The 19,651-nt window shown below is 40.4% G+C and overlaps 2 protein-coding genes across 8 annotated transcripts; one reads left to right on the top strand and one right to left on the bottom strand.

Annotated features, from left to right (window-relative positions):
- Nucleotides 1-274: 274 nt before the first annotated feature.
- On the top strand, nucleotides 275-1,678 carry id2b (inhibitor of DNA binding 2b). Its single transcript, XM_056763894.1, has 3 exons — nucleotides 275-705; nucleotides 895-955; nucleotides 1,428-1,678. Exons 1-2 carry the CDS (start codon nucleotides 367-369, stop codon nucleotides 949-951), a joined length of 396 nt encoding a protein of 131 aa, XP_056619872.1. The 5' UTR covers nucleotides 275-366; the 3' UTR covers nucleotides 952-955; nucleotides 1,428-1,678.
- Nucleotides 1,679-2,084: 406 nt separating this feature from the next.
- kidins220b (kinase D-interacting substrate 220b) lies at nucleotides 2,085-19,352 on the bottom strand. Of its 7 annotated transcripts, none has more exons than XM_056763887.1 (30): nucleotides 19,188-19,352; nucleotides 17,730-17,886; nucleotides 17,528-17,626; nucleotides 17,039-17,137; nucleotides 16,313-16,411; nucleotides 16,084-16,185; nucleotides 15,775-15,873; nucleotides 15,503-15,700; nucleotides 15,064-15,162; nucleotides 14,843-14,941; nucleotides 14,489-14,587; nucleotides 14,214-14,391; nucleotides 13,853-14,017; nucleotides 13,495-13,674; nucleotides 13,183-13,348; nucleotides 12,898-13,049; nucleotides 12,459-12,748; nucleotides 11,955-12,095; nucleotides 11,077-11,314; nucleotides 10,678-10,766; nucleotides 10,122-10,266; nucleotides 9,865-10,027; nucleotides 8,654-8,832; nucleotides 8,340-8,560; nucleotides 7,512-7,634; nucleotides 6,263-6,292; nucleotides 4,721-4,858; nucleotides 4,535-4,633; nucleotides 3,990-4,220; nucleotides 2,085-3,900 (listed from the first exon to the last, which is right to left on the bottom strand). In XM_056763887.1, exons 2-30 carry the CDS (start codon nucleotides 17,859-17,861, stop codon nucleotides 2,791-2,793), a joined length of 5,163 nt encoding a protein of 1,720 aa, XP_056619865.1. In that variant the 5' UTR covers nucleotides 17,862-17,886; nucleotides 19,188-19,352; the 3' UTR covers nucleotides 2,085-2,790. The 7 variants fall into 7 exon arrangements, with proteins under 7 accessions (XP_056619865.1, XP_056619866.1, XP_056619867.1 ...); XM_056763888.1 differs by having other exon boundaries at nucleotides 16,084-16,182; XM_056763889.1 differs by lacking the exon at nucleotides 6,263-6,292.
- Nucleotides 19,353-19,651: the final 299 nt, after the last annotated feature.

The raw sequence follows: 19,651 nt of genomic DNA, 5'->3' as shown, positions 1-19,651 counted from the left end.
ACACAAATGCACCAAAATATACATCCGTAGTATGAGTTTATTTTACCTCCTAAAGCATATCGCTTAAACAAAAGAATATGATAACGAAAAGGATGTTATTGGTCTTTGCACGCAGTTGCTCAGATTCTCCCGTCCACGACGAAAATACGCAGAGGATGTGGGAGGTTCCTCACGTGCCGAACGTTTGGCCAATGCTGATGCCCCTCTTCACTGAGTGACGTCGCTTCGTTGACCAATCCGCTTAATTCTTTATCCCTTATAACAAACCCAGCTCGGTTGCTATATAACCGCGCTGACAACAAGCTTCTGCAAAGAGCTTTGGAGGAACTGCATGCAGCGCAATTATTAGTAACATTAGTATCGACTATGAAGGCAGTCAATCCGGTGCGGTCCATAAGGAAACCTGCTTTTCATTTATCGGAACATAATGTTGGCATCTCACGGAGCAAGACCTCACTGGACGACCCCCTCAGTCTACTGTACAACATGAATGACTGCTACAGCAGGTTGAAAGAGCTCGTGCCGAGTTTACCGCAGAACAGGAGCGTGAGTAAAATGGAGATCCTGCAGCATGTCATAGATTATATTTTGGATCTACAGATCACACTGGACCAGAACCCGCAACAACAGCTCCGGGTCGGACAGGGCACTCCAAAAAAGACGGCGAAATCACTTGGTGCTGATATCAGCATCATCTCTTTACAGGTAACGCAAAGTTTGTGTCACATGTAGCGTATCCATGCTCGCTGTAATACGATGGTTAAATTCTTATATTTGTATTAAATAAGAATGGAAAACAGCATAGGAGCAACGTGTAAAGAAAATAATCTGTTAAAAACGGTAAGCAGATGTACATCATATGTCACATAATTGTTTGCCTATGTTCATTTGCAGCCAAGTAACCCTCAAAGAGAGATCAACTCAGATGACCTCATAGTCCTGTCTCGTTGATATGGTAAGTTCGATGCATATGAAATGAACCCGATGGTTAAACGTAAAGTAAACAAAGTTAACTTTTGCACGTGGGAGATCTGGTTTGTATGCCAGTCGCGAGCACCTGAACATAATGCATGCTGATGCACCCTTCAAAATAAAAATGGTTCAAACTGTGCATCATTTTGTAGAATTATCAAATAGTTGTTTTACTTTAAATAGAAAATCATTCTTGTTAACCACATTTTATAATGTATAATGTTTGGTAACCTATTAACAAAGAGTTACGTTGCTATAACCAGATGCCCAGCGTAAAGCAGTCCATCTGGAGATATATGGGGTTGCCTGGTATTTCACAAGTGTTGGAGTGTTTGGTTAAAAGTCCGAAAAAAGTGCTGCGGCTTCCTCCCTGGCGCCAGTCTGTCCGGATCTTTGTCCTTTTGCCTTCTTTAAACACGCCTCTCTCTCTCTTTCTCTCTCTCAATGTTTCGCAGGTGTTTCGGTCATGGAGCAAAAACAGGACCTTTTTGTGTTTTGTTTCCCGTGTCATTCGCCTGGACTTCGTCTTGAATGACAAGGATCTCCCACAAATGGACATGAAAAGATTCTGAGTCAACTACGGACTTTCCTATTCTTTCTTCCAAAGGAAGATTAAAAAAGACTTTATAATGTAAATGAAAAGTGAGCAAGAAATCTCGAAAAAGCAGGATTTTTTGCTTGTGTTGTCAAAATGCGCAAACGAATTCGCATTAACTGTCGGCAAAGACTGAGGACACTGTTTAAATGTATTATTGTTATATGCTGTACTTGTGATGTTTATAATATTACAGACGTTTTATAATTATGACGTAAATGGCACTTTTATAATTACATGCAACAGCGCTGTATAGTTGAAAATGCTTTTTTGCAAATATATAAAGCTTATTAACTCCCTACAATGGCTGTAGAGCTGCTTGTGTTATAAAGTTTGTATTTTAAAAGGGTGTGGGATCGCATATAATTGTAATGCACGAGCTACTGGTGCCACCCATCTGTAATTCACGGTACTTAAGTTTGTTCAGTCTCTCGGGAACACATTGCTTTCCGTCTGTACAAACCAGTAAAATGTTTTTTTCATTCAAGTTTTTTCTTTCAAACAAAGACTCAAGAAGTGCTGTCAATGTAGGTTTATTTCATGCTGCAACAAACATCACAAACACGTTTTCCCTCTACAGACAGTGGTCAACAATATGGTAAACTGCTAAAGACTGATGTCATCACATGGCATGCAGTAGCATACCTACTAATTCAATACTCACTGCAGTCTGACCCATGCTTGTCACTGCTTATATACTACTGTTACTACTGCACAATGAAAGTGTTCAAGCGTGCAATAAACAATTCAATACAGCACATTTCCAAGACACATTTATTATGGCTGAATGAAAAATGCTTATATTAATACTTAATAATGGGCTTACACAAAGTTTGGTACTGTTTGCTTAAATTATGCTGTTTTTTGTGACAAAGGTACTATGATCTTATCCTTTGGGAGACCCTATTGAAACTTTTCTCACAGCTGCGATTGCAAAACACTTAATAGGAATTGTTAAGTTTGTTCATACATCTATAATTAGAAAGGCTGGCATGCATATTTAATTGAGCATTCTGTATGGAAACAGCTCTATAAGAAACTAGTGTATAAACTGATGGATTGTAGAAGAAATGTAAATGAAAAATACATTAACAACACTTAACATTTATAGGTGTCACAATTAATCACCATTTCACATATTTAAGCATTACACCAAACATGCGTGAACACCACAATAGATTATATCAACCGTCTAACCAAACACGAACAGATCAAGACGTTGCCTACAGGATGCTCTCTCGCTCCTCTCCAAAAGTGACAGTGTCAGTAGACACATTGAGGATCTCAGGTGGATCTCCAGGGTTGAGCCCCCTCTTCAGGTGCACCACACGAACATTCTCATTCTGGGTGGTGGTGCTGGAGCCAGGAGCTATGATGACATCACTGCAGGTGGTCGTGGAGGTGGTATTGGAGCTAACTGTGGGCTGCCGAAGGTTGTTTCCTTGTTGGGCATTTGTGTTGTTGTTGAGGGTGGTGTTGCTGGGTGTCCGGTTGAGGTTGTAGCTCTTGGAGGAAGGCCAGCTCTCCTCAGGGCTGCTGGCCAGAAGACTGCACTGGTCCTCGGAGCAGATGGACATGCGGGCGATAGCTGGGTCTTGGAGGCCGCTCAGACTATTGGGCAGTCCTCTCTTTGGGGCCGAATTCTCCTCATCCAGCTCGATCAGGTTAGCCCTCTCAGACTGCGACAGGTCAGCCTCTTCGTCTTGCAGAGAGTGGTTGGGTGAGCTTTCGTTGGAACGTACACCCGAGTCAGAGGAATCCTTCTTATCGGAAAGGTAATCCTTACCCTTGCCCAACGATCGATCTCCAGCATCGGATGCTTTAGGTTCAGGCTTCTTTCCATCCTTGAGAAGTGGAGCATTGTCAGACTCCTCTGACTCATCGTCATCGCTGGTCAGTTTCTGGTAGCGTAAACCACCATTAGCCTTCAGCTTCAGGTCAGCACCTTGGAAGAGACCCAACTTCTCACTAGACGTCTTGCGTCCCAGTAGGGACTTTGATATTCCATGATCAACCTTTTCATCCTCTTCTGTAATGGGATCTAAAGTGGGCGTGTCTCCTGCAGTGTAGTCGGTGTTATCCGTTGCGGACTTGGCGCTTGCTCGTTTCAAAGCCATTTTGCGCGCATCCTGGTCGCTTCCATCCTTCCGCTTGTCTTCAGAATGACCATTCTTGTCCATTCCACTGCCTAACTCAAGTTGAGCCATTGAGGCGATGTATTCCTGGTAGGCGTTGTGATACTCAGCCTGCTGCTTGTCAGTTAGCTTGCAAATGTCATTAGAGGACTCTTGAGAGTTTAGGCTGGACATGCTAGGTGTACGGTGGGTAGTGGCCTACAGAGGGCGAGAGATATGGGAATACATGTTGTTATAACCAAATAAGTTCATTAAACAAAAAAGGACGCTTGGAAAATTATCCTTACCATCCAGGGGGGGTTGGGGTACCTAGGAGGCTCATACAACCCCACATTACTGAGATCCTCAAAGCTGATGTTAAAGTTGTACATGGGTGAGTTGTCCGTGTTAACGACTCCTCCGTTAGCTGGCGCTCCAGCGTGCCTGCTAGTCTCCACCTGCCCAACCATACTGCTCCCCTGCTCACTGGGAGCCTCCTCATGCAGGACTTGGCCCTCAATATGACGTAGCTCCATCACCTGCACATCATCATCTCCATTAAACCAGTATCCTGCAGTTTGTGTTTAGCACTAGAATTATTGGAACGCTAATATAAGAAATAATTTGGCAGCGGCTATTTGCAATCACTTCGAAAATATTATGACATCTGTTAGAACATTCAAGTTTCAGTGAATTCAATTTTGAAACGAAAACACAAACAGGATTTCTGACCTAAATCCAAAAGCTGTTGTTATGTAATTTCAGTTTTTTTCAGCTTACTAAATTACGTGAACAACTAAATAGTTTAGAAAAGGAAAAACGATGTGCTGACAACTATGGGATGAATACTTACTGTTGTTCTGAAAAGCTGCCAATCTCCAAAATTCATGTTCATTTCTTTCTTCAGCTCATCAAGGACGCACTGAGACAGAACTCGGCCGTTTATGTTAGCCTGAGAAATCACAAAATATGAATGTAGTGCAAACAATAGACTTTAATAAGTTCTTTCTTGACAAACACATATGCAGAAGCATCTTACCTTCTTAATAGTGGCACTATACTGAGGCAGCATGCTTTGGTCAATGCCATCGATAAGTCGGACACGTTCACACACAACGTCTGTGCTCAGTGAGCTGAGAAGAATGGATGGGGTGCCTGACACCACCGAGGCAGAGCCCTGATACACAACACAAAAAAATATTAAAGCCACTTAACTATCATAATATAACATGAAGTATAAAATCAGCCTTCGGTGTGTTATCACGAGGGATTTCAAATACCATGCGGATTGTTAGAAGAGCAAAACTAACGAAGAAGTTAGAAAAGGCTTTGACTTAAAATTGAAGGAGGAACTCACAAAAAGCCAGGACTGCGGAAGAAAGTATGCAATGCCATGATTTTGAAGAGGCCTATATTAGTACAGTATCATGACATAGCTACACACTACTTAGAAAAAGGAATAAAATAGTTTGTTAGTGCTGGGGTGTTGCATCCACAATTGTTACACGTAAAATTAAGTGTTACGTTGCTTTCAGATAGCTACGTCTAATTATAACAAACCCTAAAACGATGACCTACACTACATAGACTATATATACAGTCCTCCATAAAGCAAAAGTGGCACCTGGGTTCTATACTTTTTAAAGTTTTCTATCAGGTGTGATAGAATCTTCACAAAGTTTAGCATCCAGGCCACACTGTGCGAGAGGCTCATTATTTCAATGGCGTTTGCTTTAATAGGCATCATTGAAACAACGGCATCGCTACAACTGAAAGGGTATAGAAACAGAGAGAAGAATCTGTAGTAGAAAATAAGAAGAGAGACTGAAAGATTCTTTTTATAGGAGGGGACAGAAAGAATTCTGGGGAAGGAGCAGAAGTCAAGTTTGATATGAGAAATATGTATATTACTAAAAGATGATAATTAAGATGATAATTGTACAATTACATTATTACATTATTGTAAGCTTCATTATTAATAATGATTACTAAATTATGCTTCATGTATGCTGTTATACTTGACTGTGCACACGTAAAAGATGTGAAAATATTCACCACATAAAGCTGCGTTCAGATTACAAGCGACAAAGCGGCATGATCCTTTTCATTTCAACAGAGAGCTGGCGACTTCCGGCGACACGAGCAGTCGCAACCACTGTCGACCGGATGGGCGTGTCTAGTAGCGCGACAAAGTTGAGAAATCTTCATCTTCATGCAAATGAAGAGCGTTTTTCAGAAGCGCCAGCCAATAGGAAGAAGGTAGAGCTAACGTGATCAGTGGAGAGCCAATAGGAAGAAGGTAAAGCTAACGTGATCAGTGGATGTGGACACTCAGGCAACCACTAGTGGGGACTCCCACTGGCGATTTGCAGCGACGAAGTCGCTTATAATTTGAGCGCAGCTTAACATTTACATTTGACTTCAAAACTCCTTCCCCAATGCGGGTGTGGGAAAATATATTTTTTCCCATTGTGCATGCTTGAGTGTGACTGTTGGGGCATCAGATTATGTTATTGTGTTTGCGAAGGCGTGGAAGGGGCAGCATCAGCAGAACTTAAGCCGAGTCTGAAGGATTCAGTACCTGCTTCTTTTTCAAAGACGGTACTTTACCCTGCTTGAGGAGAGAGAGGATAGGAGAGACAGAGGAGGTGGAAATCGTGAGGGAACCATAATTCAAGTCATGTTGATGAAAGATGGAGAAAGAGTTTTTACAAGGAGCAGATGAGTCTTTCTCTGTGGCATTCGGGAACAGGTGGAAAAGCTTGCAAGGAAGCTGGTGACTGACGTCACTAGAGCAGTGAAAGTTTGTTCATTTGTCACTGTTCTCACACAAAAGGAGTTTGAAAGCTGACACATATTACATGTTACACTCAGAGAAGCATTCTATCATTAGACTGTTGATCTTTTCCACATCCTAGTGAGCTGCCTGCAGAGGAAGCCTTTGAAGGCATTCCAGGAGCACTCGCAATGCTAAGACTTTTGTACCTATGGTTTTTAAAGCAGCAATGAATAAATCAAGAGAAAGTAATCCTAGAATGCAATGAACCAATTTCAACAAAAAAATCATGATGGTTGTATATGAAAGAAATGAAAGAGAGAAATTCAATGGTAAACTATATTGATAATTAAAGGGATTGTTCACCGAAAAATTTAAATTATGTCATCATTTCCTCACCCTCACATTGTTCCAAACGTGTATAAATGTTTTTGTTTTGCTAAACACAAAGAAGGATATTTGAAAGAACGTCAGTAATCAAACAGATCTTATCCCTCATTTACTGCCATAACAGGGAAAAAAGGTATAATGGCAGTCAAAGGGGGATGAGATCTGTTCGGCTACTGATATTCTTCAAAATAACTTCCTTTGTGTTAAGCAAAACCAAGACATTTATACAGGTTTGGAACAATCTGAGGGTGAGTAAATGATGACAGAATTTAAATTATTGCGTGATCTATCCTTTTAATAAAAACGGACTTATTTTTGTAGTACGCCAGTAAAAATGTAGTATGTATTTACTATACATGTTGCTGCTATCTGTGTGGCAGATTTGCGATCTATGTAGAAGGTTTCCTAGTCAGTCATTTGTCATAGTTAAAATGCTGACTTAGAAGACAGCCGCTTATATAGACAGAGAGACAGCTCACTAGGTTGTATGTGGACCGACATTAAACAAGTAAAAACAAAGGAAACATCTGCAGGGCAAAAACACAGATACATTAAGCGCGAAACAAGATTGGTTCATCAGCTGAAACCTTAAGAAGAATATCTAACACTAATTCTAAGATTCTAAACCACAGTCTAAAAACTACTGTTCGTGGCTAGTACTTACGAGTCCACTGCTAGGATCCCTGGAATGGCCGGGTTTATAGAAGGGACGTGGAAGAACATGAGCAGGGATGAAGCTGCCAGGGTAGTGCCGTGGCAGCTGGTAAAGATGTTGGGGGAAATATGGCTGGGAGAGCAAGTGTGAAGGAAACAAAAATGTAAGAAACGAAAAATATAACAGAAAAGCACAAACACTTAAATGTAAATCTGTGAAATAATGAGGTGTCATTCATTCACTCCTTCTCCTCTCTCTCTCTCTCTCTCTCTCTCTCTCACACAGATGCATTCTCTCTTTAACATGCATGAAACCTCAGAATAAATGTTCATTAGGTGGGATACAGCATGCATTGTGTAGTATTCCCACACTAACACCTCCTTTTGTTACATCAGGGGGTTTAACACGAGAAACCAAGGCAGAACACAAATCATCAAAAATGACAATAAAATGAAGTAAAACAATAACTGGAACACAAGCACAGGGAGATGAATAAATAATAGCAGGTACAAAATGTTCGGCACCGGGGCTGGAATACTTTGGGGGGGTGGTGTGAGATCAGGGGACTTCCCTCGTAGATTAAGCAAGTCGACTTGCCTGGTAAAGCTCCCTGAGGAAATTTCAGTCTAAACCACAGCCGAGCCATCAATCTACACTTGACACTATTTATAAGTTCAAAATCGACCCCTGTGTACCATGATCTGCTAAATAAAGCTCAGAATAATAGAACACTGGATTAAAAGAAATACATAATTTCTGACTCCTTCAACCTGACAAAGAGAATTTATTTGAAGCTTACAATAGCTAGCTAGCTATCTTTTGTGCATTATCACTCACTCTGTTATAGAACGGGTGTTGCGGCCCAGCCATGCCACTGAAATAGGCACTGTGGGGCTGAGGAGAGACGCCCGGCAGGTTATACGGGCCGTTGTAGGAGGCAGTGGGGGAGCAGGCCGAGGACTGCTGGCTGTAGACAGATACTGGCCGGGCCTCTTGCATGGGCAGTGTGGGATAGGTGACACTAGTCATGTTCACCTGCTCCCTCGCAGCACGCACATCTGAGAGAGTACACAAAGAACAAAAATCATTTTATTTCAAATTACTTTGGCATTTTCAACACATATCATTTAAACTTATTTAAAAAAACAGACCTGCAATAATCTCTCGGAGTTTGGGATCTATATTTACAGTGCAGGGGAGGAACATGCGGATGTCTCGAGCTGTCAGCACTGGTGTACGGGACGAGAGGAAGACCTCAAAGCTCCGAACATCTCCATCTATCTCCAGCAATGGCTCCACATCTTTAGTAGTTGGAATATTCTTGGAGATCCTGTCAGGCAATACATGAAAGGTACAATATGAGCAACAAGAGACAATACTGCATCATATTTTAAGGTTGGTGAAGGTTAAAAATCTTGCTAATGTGAAGCAGACATTTTTACTCAAACAATGCATGTTTTGTGAAAATGGCTTATATTGTACATATCCTGGCATAAAATACACTAATCTTTGCCAGATGAAACAAGACATGATGGTTTTATTCAAACTGAAAATGATGCTGATATAACTCAGCATGAGCAGCGCAATATCTCTATTTCGGTTCGTGTTACTGGGCTACGGACAGCTTTGAGAGTGGAAGGAACATGTGGACAGCCAGTGTCAACAAAATCCAGCAATATTACTGATGTTTTGGAGAACAAACCTCTTCATAAAACCACAAACTTCATGTGTTTCCACTTAATCAGACCTGAGGGTTTTCAAAAACGCCCTATAAACCCCTCAAATGTAAGAATACACCCATGCTGTGAACACATTTCATCTTAATGTTTGGGAACGACAATGACCTCACAATGAAATTGTAAACGAGATGGTTCTTTACGTGTGAAAAGAAGTAAACAACATAGAAACAGTTAGCTCTGATTAAATGACTACATTTTTGCAATGAGAATGTCTTTCATGAATAGCATAATCTGACTAATCACCATTGGGAAGTCTATCTAATGATCTGAGCCTGCTTTCTTTGGCTTCATTTGAAATTCTGTGGCCTCCCATTATTTGTTTCCAGGAAGTTTCCCAAAGGACACATTTTTCTGTCCGACCCTAATGGGCTATCTAAAAAACTCAAAGAAATGTATTAATCAAACGGTCCAAAAATGTGTTTGCATAACAGTTTATATTGACAAAACATAAAAAAAATATCCGAAGTTTTCTTTGAGATACACAATAATCTAGCTACTTAATAACCAAAACAACTGTGTAACGTCTTGCCATGGTCAACAACTATTTGTTAAAATGTTTAACTGAATTATATTGCATCTCTGCATTTCTAATCCACAGCATCATGTGATGACAGATATCTTACCTTTCATAAATTGTCTTAAGCGTGGTCTGATCTGGAATGCCATCGGTCTCCTCTAAATACAGTATGAGCCAGGATGTACGATACGGCCACTGCTCAGTCAGGTTGATCCAGGATGCTAGACGGTCCCAGTTAAAACTTATCTGATTGGCCCTTAACAAGCGACCTAAACAAGATGGAGTCATTGAATGGCGTCATTTCTGAAACACCATTTTTAGTGATGACCTAATTTTGAGGACCCTTAAAGATTTAATGCTGACCTGTGACGGACACAATGTTAAGCAGTCGCCTCATTGTCTGGGGGCTGATGTCACTGAACCAGTCCTCAGTGACGAGAAGTTTAGTGAGGTCGAATGACATCTGACGCGTGACTGATCTCTGCATCTGTCTGCGCCGGTAAGTATCCTAAGAGGAGATGAGTTAGGTTACATTTAAATCCAGTGTATTACTGACTAAATCAATGCCATTACCTTAATAAAAGGAAGGAAAATGTCACTGGAGAAAAGTGGTGATATTACCACATCATATGGTAAAACATGATATTACATTTCTGTAATATTGGATTAAAGTCAGACAAAATGAAAACCAAGATGTCTAAACTAAACACTGAATCAAATTAGTGAATAGGATGGCCTGATAGCGGCTACATTAGAAAAAGTTCAAACTGCAGAGTCAGACAAAAGCTTTTATTATGTTATTATTAACATGACACATGCAGCACACTGTGTTCAATTCAATGCTTCGTTTTACTGTCCTTCAGCAGACATTTGGATTTAACAAGTTCCTTCAAACAAAGCAGTATTTTTATAAGCTTACCCTGCGGTTTAGAGTAGTCTTACTGCCAAACTTAGTCTGTTCACCCAAGCTGTTCTGGGACAATTTTCTGTCCAACTCGTCATGCCAGCCTAGAGCAAAAAACGATAAGAAAAGACATTACTACTCTCAAGAAATGTACTTTATGATCTGAAACACTAAACATTGCACATAAAATGTGGTTGGTATTATCGCACTCTTTGTGATTTCTTCTATTATCCAAAAATGTGATTCCGAATGTGATTCCGACAACATTTAACTGAGGTATCTGTAAAGCCCTAAATAAGAGTTATTCTCAGTTTTATTGTCTACCAGATTGAACCTGAGCCAATCACAAAAAGCACACTTATATTTCCTTTATAAGACTTCCGGACAGTGCGGTGTACTGTAGATTTCACAAACCCTCAGGGTTGCCTGCTTCTCCGTTAGCTGGACCTGGGGCACACATTTTCTTTGCGCTGCTGAGGCCACGGCTGTTAAGGAACACGGGCAGGTGGACGATGTTGCGCATGTAGTCGTGGCCGTTGATGTTGGAGTCGCGCAGCACACTGTTGAGGTTCTGGTTTATAGCTTTGATGATGATGTGAGGGTCACTTGCAAAGACGGAGATAAAGGGTCCTTTGGAAAACAGCACCCTCACCTGATTGAAAAGGAAATTACAACAGAATTTTAATTTTAATCAATGTCTCAAAGGAGGCCTTGAAGCCTGACGACTCCTGAGATAGGCGCAGGCTCCCCGTGACCCGAGGTAGTTCGGATAAGCAGTAGAAAATGGATGGATGGATGGGTCTCAAAGAAGACCGACATCAACTCTTGTTTATATTTTCACATCACTTATCAGACCATACAGGCATACATTTTCATAAAAATTAAGGAAAATTGGCTAACAGGAGCTTCATAAAAAAAGTGTACGGTAAGGTTAGGGGTAGTATAGAGGTCTATAGTGTCCCAATTAGTTGGCATCCATTTAATCATTTTAATTAATATGATCATTTGCACTCTATTATTATGAAAATGAAGTGAAAGTTATTGTATGTATAATGAGAATGCTGTCAATGCTGTAGATAAAACGTTAAAATAGAGTTTAATTTAATAAACATTCCTCAAGTGGAATGGATTTGACTGAAGGTGCTCTATCAGCGCTACATGAGAGAGGCTAACAAATTGAGTGGGTCCAACATCATTGGTCTTAAAAAGTGGGTGGGTCCTGTCCCACCCACTTACAACGGTAACAACGCCCATGATGATAGATACAGGAATGTGTGTCCACCAGTGCTCACCGTGTCTAACATCTGTAACACTTTGTCCTGTTCACAAGAGTCCAGACCATCGATGATGACGACTAGACGTGTCTGATTCTGGGTGAAGCCATCTATAGCCTTTGCCATCTTAGCCATGAGCTCCACTTCATTCTTCAAAACCTGAGCAAAAAGTTATGTGAACATTTGTATGTAAGACTACATTGTATGTAGCAGAGTAAGTGGACTCCGAAAGTCTAAAACCACTAGTGAAAATGTTTCTGGACCAGAATACTTCATAAATCTTGGGAGTTTCAATAAAGCAAAGAAACCTGACCTTTCGTACAAAAGTTAAAATGATTAATATCTCAAATTGCATTTGTGTATTTATTAAGTATTTATGCTTTTTTCAGACCCCATTCCACGCAATGCTTTTCCAACTACAGCCACAACAATTCGATTTTAATTTTGAATCTCAGATTTTCAATCCAGACTTTTGGAACCCACTGGGATCTCCAATATAACAAACAAAAGTGTGAAACTAACCTTCATAAAGCCTTCACTCTTCAATTTGTTCATCTTGTTGGCAGCACTGTGCAGCCTTTTCCTCTGTGAATTGAGCACCGAGTCGGTCACCTGCCACCAGGTGCGGCAATTCAGCAACAGCGCCAACCCAATCACACTCGCCATGGAAATCAACACGGCGTTCACTGTCTGATTTTGCCCATCCACCTTAAAAACTGCCAACAGGCCCATGCCCATGATCAAGCAGGTCACGATGAAGAGGAATATGACAAAGGATGGGATGCAACAAGTCTTCTTCCACTTCTTTTTACCTGGGGGAAGATTGGACCGCAACATTAATGTAAATAAAGGCTTATTAGCAGCCAGGCTCTTTAAAAAACTCATGATCCACCACGCAACTTCACTTTCTAGCATAAATGGCCAAGAATCGCCCACTTAGGCAAAAAGAGATGTCTTTTACCTTGAGTTTCCTCAGTTTTGAAGACTCTGAAAAGTCTGGTGGCCAAGAAGCCGAACTCTCTCTCACAAGCATCTGAGAGAGTGGCAATCATTTCAGCCATGGATGTCTCGCCACCCACGCTGGACAACCTGTTGTAGTCTGTGAACAGAAACCTGACGACAAAACATTGAAGATGAGAGTCGGAATGTGATTCATTCAAATCACATCTAATATTTTTGCTTTGTTTTAATAAGAAAAAATAAACGAACTAGAATGTAAAAACTAAAATAAATGGTGCATAGATACCTGACAGGCAGAGCTCTGGTGGTTTGTTCAGGCAGTTCTGGTGGGTTGACGAACATAAGTTTAAGTAGAAGCTCAAGGTATCCGATATGTCGGGCCAGACGGGTGCTAATGACCCACGCCCAGTTCCAGTTCTCACCCTCACGCCTGCTCCCGAAGTACACAACCACTGTGTTGAGATGGAGAGTTGTATCATACCTTGACATGTGTAATGTTGTATTATCTAAAGATTTATCTTTACTATAACTATAGATGCTTGTGCAATATTTATTTTACTAACATGACGGAGAACTGAATAACAGGTCAGTTTCTTACCAAAGAACACATAAAGCAGCGCTAGGATGCTAAGAGAAGTGGCGATAGCCAGCTTGGGATCCACAGTGAAGCCGAGCACCAGAGCTACAGAGCTGCACAGCATGAGTGATAACAACACTACCAACCAGGAAAACTGGAACAGAGGCTCCACCTGCTGCCCTGCAAATGTCTTCATCTCATCTGAGAAAGAAATATGAAGATTTGTCCACCAATGAAGATACGCCAGATGCGGCGAATTGACCCGTATTAAACATCTCACGCTTCAAAATAGCTAGCTTGCTGTACATGTGGAAACTTTAAAATACCCTTTTGAGGTCACTTTCCTAGTTTAAGCTGCGCGACTCAAAATGATGCTCACCCTCCAGTTTCTTGAGCAGGAAGGACTTGCCACTGCCCCACTGGGCGTACAGACCCACGCAGATGGGGGGCTGCATGGTGGGCTCGCTAAGAATGTCTGCGAGAGCGCTGCTGTACAGGTCATAGCCAAGCATGTCCCCGTCTGACTCTGTGGGGGACAGATGTCCTAAAGGGGAGAACACAGAGATGAGTTAAACTACAAGGGTCATACATTATATGAACCTAGTTAGAAGGTGTGATGTGAGTGTGGTAAAAAAAGTCCTTGTTGAGTACAACAATTCTAAAACACATGCTTATTTATTTATTTTATTTACTTCTGATAACTTTAGATCAATGTGGCAGAATTAGTCCAAAAAACTTACTGGAGCCAAAAATCTGGGTAAGGATGCTCTTCTGGTGGCTACAGTCGATGTTGTAGGGGGTCTCACCAGCCTTATTGGGCCGGTAGAGAAGACGGCCGTCTTTAGGGTTACGTAGAAGAAGCTCAGCCAGTCTGCGGCTCCGCCCACGAATGGCGATGTGAAGAGGCGTGTCCCCTTTCTGGAGTCAGACAGAGCTTTTAGGTTTAATATGCAGCAGATATGCTATTCATGTGATTCCTTACATCCATGACACTACCAACTGACTTAAGACTTACCTTGTCAACTGCAGACACTTTGGCACCTTTGTCCAATAGAAGCTCCACTATTTCTATATTCCTCATCTTGGTGGCTTTGATAAGTGGAGTCTCAGAATCCTACACACAAAAAATGCACAAAGTACAATAAAAGGTATGTCTCATAAAGAAGGCATTACTGTCCCATTTCAGTAGAAGACAATATGTATTAATTATATTTTCATAACATCTAATAAAATTCAATATCTATTGTTGCTTTCATCACTGCCTTATATATCCTGCTGTGTTCCACATAATAAAGGCGTTCAGGTATGCAACAACAGTAAAAGCAAGTTTTTTATGTGAAGTATGCCTTAAAGTTTTGCTTTCTCTTACCTTAGTAGTGGTCTCTGTGTCGGGGTTACACATCAGTATGTCTCGAACCATGGTTGCATTGCCTTTCTCTACAGCCCAATATAGAGCAGTCTTATTTTCCTGTAACAAAACAATAGGAATAGTCTTTTGAAACCCCACACACACCTCCAACTACTATGATCAAGCATCAGCTGCTTGTCTAAAACGTGTCATGTATTGATGTATTTTTGCATGTATGTTACCTGTCCTCTGATGTCGATGTCTGCATACTTATGCAGCAAGGCTCTCACGATCTCAACATGCCCCCCTCTCACGGCTCCAATCAGCACTGTATCACCACCCTACAGGTTCAAAACACACAAACACAGTGAAATTACAACATTTACAGGTGATTCTGAATGGCCACATTTCACACATTACACATACAGCAACCCAAAGCAAATACCAATAGGAATGAAAACTGAGTGAGTGATGTTATATTATTACATAAATTTTTTGCCACAAATGTAAATGTATGGACACCCATGTCAGAAATGTATCATTTATCATTATTATGCATTAAGCATTATACACACCCTTTGATTTATCAACAAATGACCAAAACTGCAGTGAAAGTTAAATTGACAACATGTGTGACTGGGTTTTCAGACTCAATCATTTATCGTTTGTAATTCGACCCACCCTATCTGGGATATTGACGTATGTGCCAGCATCCAGCAGGTCCTGCACGATCTCTGTGTAGCCCTCTTTAGCTGCGATCATCAGGGCTGTGTTGCCATCCTTATCAGTCATGTTCACATTGGGGTTTCGCTTCAGAAGCTCTTTAACCACTTCTGTATAACCTCCTCTCACAGCCACGATTAGTGCCGTCATAGAGTTCTGAGTGAGACAGATCAATAAGACAACCATTCCTGGAGCATCTGATTCGAAGCTGCCAAATGATGAGTACATACCGCCCCCTCCTGGTCAACATCAGCTCCATTCTCCAACAGGTGCATCACAGAGTCATAATGACCCTTTCTAGCAGCCCAGATCAGTGGGGTGGTGCCATACTAAAGGTACAGAATGACACATTAAATATTGAAATCTTTTGATGATTTGTTTTTTAAAATAGAAATTCTTACATTTGTAAAAACGGAATATAAAACCATGCTCACACAAATGCACTTGCTTCAGAAATCTATCTGTCAATACATCTTATATTTAACACACATATAAGCAGGCACAGTTAGACAGAGTTAGTTAAGCAACCGCTGGCTCACCTTATCAGAGCAGTTGACTTTTGCTCCATGTTCCAGTAAGAGTTTGACAATCTCCGGATGGCCTCTACCCGCTGCCCAAATAATGGGGTAGACGCTATACTGCTATAACACAACAAAATTAAATTCCAATAGTTGAATATGTATTAACTTTGTATCATTTTATTTTATCAATAATTTTATCATGCACTTCTTTTAATATTTGGAAAGGACTCATTTACAGGCTGTTTACCTGTCCAGTGGTGTTTGGGTTTCCCCCATTCTCAAGCAGGATACTGGCCACTTCAACTCTGCCTTTATATGAAGCCCATGTGAGGGCAGTCCAACCCCCCTGCATAACACAAAGGTTATACAGTTTATCTGCATATATATAATATATATATAACTACATACATATACAGCCACGGAAAGAATTAAAGAGATATTTTTATTCAGCATTACTAAGTGTATTGTGGTCGTTCCAGTCCAGGGTCTGTTGAATTTCAACAAAATCAAACCTCAGGAATGACAAAGTCATCCAACAGCAATGTGAAAGACTGACAGCATGACAAGGCCAAGTTTATCATAAAAATATTTTTGAACTTTTCCTAAATACATTTCGATATTTGATATAGGTCTGGAAATAAAGAGCCTCTTTTCTCTTATTTCGACCTGTTTCTCCTATTTAAATTTTCAGCAAATTATTGCAAATAGAAACAATATATTTTTGGTGGGGGCCGAAATATTGGTAGTAGTTCAAAGAACAAAACAAAAGCAATCATTTTACCAAAAACACATACCTATCCATAGTAAATGCAGAAAACCTGACAATTGTGCTTGAAATGGTCTCTTAATCTTTTATGTGGCTGTATATACTGTATTGATAAGGTACAAAATAATAAACAAATGGGTTTTGACACCAAAAAATTGCTTTTTATTATTAATCATTGTAGACTGACTGGTGCAATGTTCGTCTCACCATGTCTCTGTGCTCAATATAAGCACTGTTTTCCAGCAGCTCTTTCACCACTTCCACATGCCCTTCCTTGGCTGCAGAGATCAGAGCAGACCAGCAGTCCTATCAGGGAAAAACACAGGTCGCTATGGAAACATGTTTGCTATGATGAACCAATAGCTTTTGTCGCCATAGGAACAGTGATGGTGTGTGCAGTAGCTGTGCTGGATGAAAAACCCTAAGGCACAGTTATAAAGGACACTACAGGACATTCATATTCAACAAAATATCTGATAGAAATACAGTGGAATTTAAATGTCTGACTCCATAGTGACTCAAAGTGCTATTTACTCACATTTTAAAACAATATACTTCTATCTGAGCTTTTTCTAGGTCATTAATTGAATAAAATCACCCACATTAAGCACCTCTGTAAAATCTGCAGCGCTTGAATGGAAACCAGAGCTACTGTATGACATTTTCTTTGTGAAGCTAAAAAAAAGGTTTTCTCACCACATCATCCAAGTTGACGTCAGCTCCCCTTCGGATGAGCTCTTGAACAATCTCAAGACTGCCCTGCTCGGAAGCCAACATCAGAGGAGTCTGTCCATTCTGTCAATAAAGCATAATACAGATTTATTTGATAGGAGAAGAACATTTCAGCTGACCCTTTTAAATTTGGACATTTTATGGATGTACATTAAATAAAACTTACATCGCTTCGACCATCCACCTCTTTGAACTTATCCAGATGGGCTTTAACAGCAGCCAGGTTCTCTTCTTCCACATAGCCGAAGAGATTCTGGATGGCCAGAGTGGTCATCTTGATGGAGGTTGTGGTGTCCATGATTGACACTCAACACTCAGACACCCTGAGTAGAGAGGCAACCGAGTTATTAAAAGCCAGATAGATGAAAGTTTGAATTGTGTCTTTGTTGTCTGATTTAAGCTTTGAGAAGCACTGCAGGAATAAATTATCATATAGTTGAGTGACAGGTGATATCAGAACATTTCTTCCCAGCACAAGGCGAGAAGGCACACAGCCAAGGGACTTTGAATGTCAGAGATAGCTTTATCCCCCATATAATATCCATTCTTTTCAAGCCTCTTCACAGACACACCTAACAGTCAACTCGTACCTTGTGTCACATTCCCCCACATTCAATATAGCGAACAGGACACATTTTTTTAATTCCAGAACAGTTTTATTTTATGTATGAGAAAAATACACCTGCGCCGCCCTGCATGGCCAAAGACCAAGCATAAATCAATGCAAATTCATTTTGAATAGGAATACATTAAGACGTTTGACCTTGCACCGGTATGTGCCATTTTATTTATCATTTAATGAAGGCTGTATAAACAAGGCTTGCAACAGACAAACAGAAAACAACAAAGAAAATATAGCAGCTCAGTCAGGCCAAGCAGCTCTTTATTGCCCTTCCTAATAACACAACACCAATTGTATTTTTCAAAGCATCTGCTGTCTATCATGCTTTTCTCTGACTGCTTATAAATGCAGACTGTAATATTCTGCCTTCTCGAGACTGACATTAAATAATATTTATGGGAATCACGAAATAAGACTGATAATTTGTTCTAATAAAAACCACACAAAATTTGAACATTATATTTGGCAACCCAGGTAACATATACAGGTGTGTGTATGTTGTTTTAACTGTGCATATGATGCATGTATACGTTACATTACTCCTAAAAACAGCAACCAGCAATAATTAATAGATTATTAATTAAGAATAGATTCAACATGGATCGTTATAACGCCCACTGATATATATAAATATAAATAACATTAGCTGTGTAAATATTATTTTAAGTTTATACTGAAGAATGCATCTCTGTAAATAAACAGAGGACAGCTTGTGTCTCATCTGCAAGGTCGACATGTCTGCGTGTCGATGCACGGACTAACTCCCATTGGAGACCAGCCAAATGAATCGCTATAAAAACAACAACGGGCACCGTATTAGTATTTAATACTGTTACATATATGAGCCAAACATAATTCGCGGTTAATGTTTACATCTACTGTAACTTACAGCGTGATGCTCGTTACGGCCATTTAAACGGGAGTGATAAATATCATATGAACTGTCAATCAGACGCGGCACCATCCGACAAACGCGATTTAAACCCATAATACAAGCCGTACCTCACGAAAGAGAAACGTCGAAATGTTCTGTGACCTGGGGGTCCGTTTAAAGAGTCGTATTTATTTTCAGATCTCGATATAGGGCGCTTCTTTCTTCCTATTCACCATCTTTAACAACAGCCATTTTGAAGTGCGCTCGAGCTGCTGGCTTCTTCCCTGTGTGCCCCTGACAACACACTAGGTGACGTCACGCACATTTCTCGGAACTCATATTTACTTTTATTTATTGGTAAATTTTATATTCAGAAGTGTACATTTACAAAAAGTAGACCCCACTTAAGCATGTTTAAACAAGAAAGCATATTAAATACAATTTCGATGTCTATAAATAAGAAATCAGCAAAAACAGTTCATTTAATTTAATCATTCGTTTAATTTGTGCTGGTTTGAATAAACGATAATATAGTCTTTAAATCAACAGGTAGTCTGGGCACCTACTTGCAAAAAATAACATTTTTCTTAGA

Source organism: Triplophysa dalaica, chromosome 13 (genome assembly GCF_015846415.1).
Source record: "Triplophysa dalaica isolate WHDGS20190420 chromosome 13, ASM1584641v1, whole genome shotgun sequence".
NCBI classification, from domain to species: Eukaryota; Metazoa; Chordata; class Actinopteri; order Cypriniformes; family Nemacheilidae; genus Triplophysa; species Triplophysa dalaica.
This window is presented reverse-complemented; position numbering and strand designations above follow the sequence as displayed.

Coding starts and splice junctions, on each gene's coding strand:
- id2b (XM_056763894.1), top strand. CDS start 367: ATGAAGGCAGTCAATCCGGTGCGGTCCATAAGGAAACCTGCTTTTCAT. Junction 706..894: donor TCAGCATCATCTCTTTACAG/GTAACGCAAAGT, acceptor GTTCATTTGCAG/CCAAGTAACCCTCAAAGAGA.
- kidins220b (XM_056763887.1), bottom strand. CDS start 17,861: ATGGACACCACAACCTCCATCAAGATGACCACTCTGGCCATCCAGAAT. Junction 10,767..11,076: donor AGAAGCAGGCAACCCTGAGG/GTTTGTGAAATC, acceptor TTTTTGCTCTAG/GCTGGCATGACGAGTTGGAC. Junction 6,293..7,511: donor GGGATCCTAGCAGTGGACTC/GTAAGTACTAGC, acceptor CTCCTCAAGCAG/GGTAAAGTACCGTCTTTGAA.